At 40.6% G+C, this 8761-nt stretch overlaps 1 protein-coding gene across 2 annotated transcripts in view; it reads left to right on the forward strand.

The window, feature by feature from the left end:
- The window catches only part of med30 (mediator complex subunit 30), a 47426-nt gene extending 41937 nt beyond the window's left edge, over positions 1 to 5489 (forward strand). For both annotated transcript variants that reach the window (XM_031738120.2, XM_031738121.2), the window contains exon 5: positions 4142 to 5489. In XM_031738120.2, coding sequence (XP_031593980.1) covers positions 4142 to 4237 — 96 coding nt within the window. In that variant the 3' untranslated portion in view covers positions 4238 to 5489. The remainder of the gene's footprint in view (positions 1 to 4141) is intronic.
- Positions 5490 to 8761: the final 3272 nt, after the last annotated feature.

The raw sequence follows: 8761 nt of genomic DNA on the forward strand, positions 1-8761 counted from the left end.
CGTAATTCAGACAAAGAGGAGACAGTTCAGAGCTCCATTCCGCTGCTTTGTTCTCTGTAGTAAACCCTTTCTCCAAATATTGCATTATAGGTGTGAAGGATTAGAGTTCCGCTAATTATGAGGTTATGAATGGAATTATATCTCCCTGAGGTTGCCGAATCATTACTGTGATAATAGCAGTCTTGTTATTCATATATCAAGATATGCCAGCGAGCCTTTTATAATAAATGTGCTGTGAAGGCTTTGCTGCCTCTATAGTCTTATTTCCACTGTGAAAAATGTATAATTTTATTGCCTGCTTTCAAAGAAAGCATAGGGCACAATTTTGTGGAAGAGTCTGTATTCAAAAGTGAAGACAAAAAAATGCATCTTTGAAGCCATATGTGGCTGTTTTATTCTTAAAAAGCAAGATGAAAAATATATTTCTGAGTGCAGCTCCTTTTTTAAAGCTTCATGGAGCAAAAAGTGTTTCACTTTTTTAAAAAAGGGGGCGACGTTGTATTCTTGGAGCGAGACTACAAAGACTCAGGGTATCGTCTCATTAATACGGAGTAAATGACCGAGTTATTTCAAGACTTGCTTGTCAGATTAATGAGGCATATCCCTTTTAATACACACTCACTGCCATCTTCTCACACACACACTCACTTAAGACTCAAAGTGTAAGTTGGAGAGATAGAAGGTAGGATGGAGTAAGAGAGCTTGAGATGCTTTTAGAGCCCCCCAGAGAGAGGGGAAGAGTGAGGGGGAGAAAGACTGGAAGGCTTCCAAATGTTCCACTGTGGAATATCTTCAAGGACAATCAGCTAAACAGTTGATATTAAAAGAGCTGTGTGAAATCGATTGCTCAAGGTGTTATCTGCGCTGCAAAAATGGCTGGTAATTAGTCATGGCTAAAGGAGTGTTAGCGAGAGAGTGAGATGGATTTAATCTTAATAGATTTCACTGCACTGCAGATACAGTAGCTCCTGAGTGAAGGAGCTCTCCTCTTTCTCTCCCCCTCACTCACTCTGGATATCTATCAGAGGAGAAGCGGCTGAGCGAATCGCTGTGATGTACTGCTGCTGCTTGATTTGCCCAAACCTCCAAATGGCAGAGTTATTTTTTCAAAAGGCAGCGCACATTTGGCAGCTGTACTCACTTTTATTCTTCTGGCTCTCCAGCAACAGCAGCTCAGGAGCTATTATTTGTTTATGTATAAAGCTTGGGCAATGAGGCACTTCAGTCCATGGCAGCTGTTGACTTAGAGATCTTGGTGCGGCATTTAGAGGCAATCAGCGAACAAAACCCTGAGTGACTAACTGGGAGATTGTGTTGTTTGCTGCTCTGTGATGTACCGGTCCCCTCCTGAAGCAGGCCAGATGTGTGTGTGTTAGTTTAGCGATTAGTGGGGCGAGGATTGATGAAGTGAGCTGAAGCAGGGAGTGTTTGGGAGAGATGTCAGCAGGCAGGTGAGGAAACTTTGTTTATTGTGTGCGAGAGAAATACCTGGAGTTAAATGTGGCTTTGAAGCTTTTATTAAGCCTCCTGCCATACACATTTCAGAAAGAGGAGGAAACCAAACACAATGTTCAGTCCATCCACAACGCTCTGCAGTTAATTTCCTCAAGGGACCTCAACTGGGGTCTAATTCTAACATTTACTCGTACCAGTAGCAGTTCATAAAAAGATAAAGAGATAAAAAATAATATTAAGATGAATTTAGTTCGTTGGGATGGCCCTCCGCAAGAGTCCCAGTTTCCCTTGGGAATACTATTAACATTTGTCCACTCCTGATGGTCCAACCCTGTGTTGATTTTCCAGTCTGGCCTCTGACATGAAACTAAACTGAATTGAAAACAAAAAGTCAAAAATGAAATGCCATTACTGCTGGAAGCTTTAACATGGGAGTCTGTGAGGACTGGAGCCAGCCTCGTGTGGCCTTTACAGAGACTGCACTTTTTGGCTTTATTTTTCAGCCTCACAGCTTTGTTGAAACCTTTTGAATATGTGCATTATAGATCAAGCCAGTAGAGTGAGGTAGACACTCAGACACATTTATTTAAATTGAGATTTTTTAATTACTTTAAGTGGAAATCTCACTTCCTAAAGCAGGGGTGTCCAACTCCAGGCCTCAAGGGTCAGTGTGCTGCAGGTTTTAGATGTGTCCTTGATCCAACACAGCTGATTTAAAGGCTAAATCACCTCCTCAACATGTCTTGAAGTTCTCCAGAGGCCTGGTAATGAACTAATCATGTGATTCAGGTGTGTGGACCCAGGGTGAGATCTAAAACCTGCAGGACTCCGGCCCTTGGAGTTGGACACCCCTGTCCTAAAGATAAGTTGGTTTGTGAATTCTCTGCCGTTACATGGTTGTTGAATTATTTGTTGGTTTCATCTTGACCACAGTTTTATTTTCACTCAATGAAAGTGACATTTTGTGAGTTTAGTTTTTTTCTCAGGTTTTCTGCCAGTATACTTGAAGCCCGGTCGCTCACTCGGCTTAAACTGACGCCCTGCTGGGTCTAAGCAATGGGCAGTTTGTATTTTGAATATGTTTTTTGACATTAGGAAATGTAAGGTTAGTAGCTAATGTATTTTATTCAATTCTTCACTTAATGCGGTTGATTATGAATTGTTCAGCTGACAGTTATAATCACCACTTAAGCAGCTGTACATCTGAAGTCTAAATTACAGAGAGAGCAGCACCTACAGAGCTCTTCTGTTTCCACAGACTACACCGTATATCAGGTGGATAGTGCTACATTAACAGAGTTGTAGTGACTTAACAGCTTTTCAGGTGAAAAACAAGCTTCTTATTCTGCGCAGCTCAGGAAACAGGCAGTTGCATTTAGTGCTGATTTTTCTCCACAATCCAGGACGAATTCTCACAATCAGATGCTGATTACCTACATCACTCAGCTTCACAAAGGAACTGATGCTAATTAGTAAATGTGAGCATGTTAATACACTAAAATAGGATGTTGAACAAGGTAAACATGATGCCTGCTAGATATTGGCACTGAACGTTTAAGTACAGCAAGGATCTTAGTCTTTTAACCAAAAGGTGGGGGGCTCCGTAGTTTATGACAGACGGGGATTAAATGGTTCATTGTTGGAGACAATTTTCAGCTGCAGAGCAATGCACATTTTTTATTTTGCCGAGCATTTATAGCAGCAGGATGGTGGATGAACGATTGACTCAAATTAACCCTCTAGGGTCTCACCACGTACAAACAACCAGAAAAGCACTCAGCTGTACTTTTGTTTGTCAGAGGCCAAGTTTGAAGAAACAAAATACTTTATTTCATTGAAAAATGAATAAAATATTATAAATTCACTTTCTGGGCTACCATTTAAATTATTGATAATGCTATTTTGAGTTTACCGAAGCATGGCGTGCTTAAAAAATTATATCCGCAACCTGCTTGCGTCTTACAGTGCAGATTTTTGGAGGAACCAGTAAAATACAAACTAAGTCCCTCGAGGGTTAAAACGGGTTGTTTATCTTAATTAAGGAACAAGCTGCACATTGCCACCATGTGACTCATTTTGTAGGAACAGTTGAGCCCTGAAGAACAGAGGAATAAGTGACGTAATCCTGCGCCTTTTACCGTAACGTTTCTCTAAACCACACCCAAATCTGGCAGTGATTTTTGACACCAGCCCAAGTATCAGCAGTGTCCCCACTAAAAGCCTTTCCCACTCAAAAGTTGTGTGTGTGTGTGTGTGTATTTTAACATTTTATTTCCCTTCAGAATAACTGATTAATAGTAATTTCGAAAATATGTGTCGAGCCAGACTTTGTGGTTAGAACCTGCTTGTTTTCTAATGGGAGCAGCAAAGTGGCAGCGTCATTAGGAGCGAGATCACATCTGGAATGTATTTTTCCTCAGTAGCATTTGTTAAGTAATTTATGTATGTTACAAGGATTTACAGTGTTATAGTAAATGGTATGAATCAGGAGTGTTTGTGTTGTTGTGGGTAGTAGCTGCAAACGAATCTGTAATTATTTGTGTGTACATATAATTGCTTTGTTGTCTTTACACTTTTTAAGCAGGCCTTTTTTTCAGTAACCAAACTGCTTGCACATTTGTAGTTATTATTGCTTTTGTATCTAAAACATGTTTTTTCCCCTCTCTTTTCTATGTTTTTCCTACAGAAGTTGAAGCAGAAGAACCAGCACCTGAAACAGATCATGGACCAACTCCGCAACCTCATCTGGGAGATCAACTCCATGCTGGCTGTCAGGAGCTGAGCCACACACACACAAACACACGTGTACAAGGTGCAATCAGAAAGTTTAGAGACGTTATCTATAAAATCTTTAAAATTAAAGTAGTCTTTAGGACAGGCTGCATCTCATCCACAGTTTCCAAATAACAGCTGTTTTAATGTGAAGCTCATTTTGTGAGCAAGGATGATCTAAGTAAACAGCTTGTAGGGACCTACTTGTTCTCAACAACACAATCCATAGGGTGGGTAGTGGGTGTGTCAGTGTGGCCAGAGAACCTGTGCATTGTCACCATGAACCACCGAGCTGCCATCGTGCCAAAGTTTGTGTTGGTTGAATCTTCTTCCTCAGGACGTTGCTGCAGATGTCATTGACAGTCTTGCACTGTGGATGAATTCACAGTGCACACACTGAATGTTGAAGAAAACAATGCAAAGCACGCTCTTTGTTGTGCACTTCATGCTTTGGCACTTTAGGTTCTACTCCTGCAAAAACAACCTGTTTAGTTGTTAATGCAAAGCAAAACAGCCAACTAAAATCGATGATCTGCGAGACAGATTTTGGCTCATTCTGGGGTCTGTTGATAGATCTGCTTGCTCTGCTTGCAGACTCCGAGACACTGTGCCTGTTTCACAGCATAAATGTGCACCTGCACGTGGATACAAAAATATCAATGACCCCTGACTCACAAAAGTTAATTCAATCATCCGTTCGCATTCACATAATCAATGTCTCAGTTCTTTCTGAACAGGCACAATCTCAGAGTTTTTTGATTGCACCTTGTATGTAGGGCATCCACAGGTACACATGGACTACAGATAATGGATTGGTGATAGGTTCTTAAACTGGATGTATGACAGCTTACCCAAGACTGGCTGAAGCAGCGCTTTACAGAAGGAATTGGTACTTTAGCAATATCAACGGGCTTCTAAAAGAAGACATTAAAGAACAGAGGATACATGAGAGGAGACAAATGAGGACAAGACATCCCATGGAGGAGCCAGGGGATGGAGGGCACCGATGTCATCAGCATGGCAGAAAACATTCTGTCTACCTCGACATTCAACATTACAATCAGCGTTTTGTTTTTTTTCTTCTCTCAGTTAATCTGAAGAGTTAATATGTTTTATCTGTCTGTAGCTGCTAGCTCAATAGAGGGTTTATGCCTGTAGAGAAATTGATATATTCTATTTAATCCTTATATTCTGTTACATGCCTATGTTACAAATGTATATTGTACCTGAGAACTTCAATAAGAAAAAACACTGTGGCAAAATCATGAGTCTTATTGTGAATATGTTGATCTTTTTAAACTGGATGTTAGCTTCTATTTTAATCCAACCGATTATCTGGTTCCAGTTTTCATTTTCTTTTAAGTAATGGGGACAACACATGTTCAACAACATTAGTATGCCAAACATGATTTTAGTAAAACGGCTTATTTACATCCGCAGTCCTTTATCAATTGAACTATATCAACTGAACTAAATCTTCCTGTGATTTTATTCTTTTTTAATCACTCCTTTTTTTGGTTTATTTGTTTAATCTGTATTTTCATTAAGCATTTCCACATCACGAAGGTTAACCAAGAACTACACTTAACATCTTTTCACTTCACGAGAAGAACTTCCATGAAAAAGAGTATGAGATGTTGCTTTAACACTGAGGGAAGCACAACTGAAGGTTACTAATGGATCCTCCTTATACTCTCCGATGGTAAACTCATCTGTGTGCTTGCCCTGGTGGACCTCAGTACAGCATTTGATACCAGTTTGTGGATGTAAATGAGGAATCTTTCTCACACAGCTAGTCGTGGAGTTCCTCAGGGTTCTGTGCTGGGACCTTTAATTTTTATATTGTACATACTTAACTCTTAAGTGGTAGTATTACAAAACACAACATCCATTTTTCATGGCTAAGCAGATGAATCCCAGCTTTATTTATCCATACAGTCACTCAAATCAGTTAGTTAAACTAAAGGCATTTCTTAAAGGCCTGGGTGAGCTCTAATTTCCTACATTGTTGAAGTCAACCCCAGCTGCCATAGAGTAAGAGGCAGGATACACTGCCTGTAGGGCTGTCACAGAGACAGACAGCCATTCACACCTGTAGGTAATTTACACCACCGGTTAACCTAATCCCACAAACCGCATGTCTTTGAACTGGGTGAGGAAGCCAGAGTACAGACACAGACAACTTGACATAGGAAGGCCCCGGCCAGATGGTGGATTTGAACTCGGGACCTTCTTACTGTGAGGCAACAGCGCTAACCACCTTTGCAGTTCAGACAAGAGTGAGGTCATTATATTTGGCCCTAAAACCTTAGAAATGTGGTGTATGTAATAAGACGCTTACTATGGATAGCATTACCTTTGCCTCCAGTAATCAGGAGCTGTCATTCAATACATATATTAAACAAGTATGTAAGACTTCTTTCTCTCATCTGCACAGTTTTGCCCAGTTTCTTGTCTTCACTGGCTCCCTGTTAAACCCAGAATTGAATTTAAAATCCTTCTTATCACATCCAAAGTCTTAAATAATCAAACCCTGTTGAATCTTAAAGATCTCTTAGTATGATGACATCTTCCAGGAGAGCAATCTCAGCTCTTAGGTCACCAGTTCATCAAAGGTTTAACACAGAAAAAAAATCATTCACACCTATAGCTGATTAAGATTCACCAATTAACCTAACATACATGTGAGGAAACTAAAGGGAATCATGCAGAAACAGGAAGAACATCGAAACTGCACATAGAAATGACCGGGTCGACCAGTGGATTCAAACCTGGGACCTTCTTGCTGTGAGGTGGCAGCGCTAACCGCTGCATCCTTTGCCTGTCATTAGGAGGAACGCAGATCCAAAGGCACTTAGGCATTTGCCTCACTTATCAGACCCAGAGGCTACATCACTTCTTTTTATATGCAGTCTGGTCCAATCACTGGGCCGCAGTCTGCTTTTACTGTGCGTGAGTGTGTCTATATTAAAGACAGAATTTCTCCTCTTTATAAAAGTCCAGTTGATATTTCAAATCATCCTGTGTATCATTACAGGTGAGGCCAATTACAGCTCATCTGCCCACTGTTGGAGAAATGTCACTCAATATAACTACATCTTAGGTAAAGGTCAGCTGTCAGTAACTCTAAACCAGAGGTCTCAAACATAAGGCCCAGGGACCAGAAGCAGCCCGTATGAGAGTCTAATCCGGCCCTCTACACGTGCGCACATCTTTGGAAAATGAGAACAAGGGCATAAATTTTAGTGTTTTAACTGTAATTTGATCAATTACAGTATTTCTTACAGTGCTGTGTGATTTTTTTTCCATTCTGGTAATGCAGCAGCATTTTTGTGCTGTTTTGTGCTTCTTTTTCTTTTCTTACGATATCTCAGTGTAATTTAATTTGTCGTTAAACTTCTTGACAATGACTGAAAGGGGAGTTTCACTGTTCCAGCCCACTTAAGATCACAGTGAGCTGTATGTGGCCCACCATGTAAAACAAGTTTAACATTACCACTCTTAAAAAAATAAAACATTCGTTAATTCGCTCCAAAGAGTTTAGAAATAACAAAAATATCCACAAAGCTGCACCAGTAAAATAACAAAAACACTGGTTGTGATTGGAATCGAATCAAAGCTGCATTCACCCTGCTGAATCCCCCACAAAGTCCATAAAAGAATTCCTCATTTTAATAAGCTTTAAGTCATTAATGACATGTGCTTCAAACGCACGTTTCAGCCTGAACACCATCTGCTTGTGACTCCAAACATGTTTGCACATGTCTCAATCTCTCATAAATATTACAGAAGATAAGAGCCATTTCATATAATGTGGTTTTTTTCTTACAAGCTTAAAGCGCGTCACTCTTAAAAACTTTTGGCCAATTAGAAGTGATTTCTTAGTGTGAGATGCTTGATAAATACAGGCCCTGTTCTGATAAGAGGAGCGCCAGATCAACTCGTCGGAGCTTTTTGGTCTCTGCTGGCGTCCTGTGATTCCAGCCTCAGTTTAAAGAAGCCTCATTTATAGATCAGAAAAGAAAGAAGCAGTGAGAAGAGAGGGAGAAGAACTCACAAAGGGCCTTATTCAACCAAACATGAAACATGAGCTTAAATCTGAGTACATGTTCGTGGAAACAAATCCACACACACACACACACAAATACGGCACTGCTGTCAGGTCACAGATATGCATGAGAATATCAGTGTCTGATATGGGTGCTTTTAATAATTCAGAACAAAGCTGGGGTCGTATCTTAGATGTGTTATGAGGCTATTGTCCTCAGGGAGACGCAGAAGGACAGATGCAGCTTTGGAGCAGTGAGACGGCTTTCAGCATTGTGGGGGGGGAAAAAAAAAATCAATGCTCTGAGTAGTGACTAATAAACCCCTCCTCAGTGGTCTAATACTGGGGTGGTTATTATATCGCAGAGGGCAACGCAGCATTGAGGGACCATTATTACTGTACAAATGGAGTGTGTTCACATTCAGCTGAGGCGGAGGTCAGGGGCTGAGTACTTGTCCATGCACACTCTGTCACAGATGATGAAAT

This window comes from Oreochromis aureus, linkage group 22 (assembly GCF_013358895.1).
Source record: "Oreochromis aureus strain Israel breed Guangdong linkage group 22, ZZ_aureus, whole genome shotgun sequence".
NCBI classification, from domain to species: Eukaryota; Metazoa; Chordata; class Actinopteri; order Cichliformes; family Cichlidae; genus Oreochromis; species Oreochromis aureus.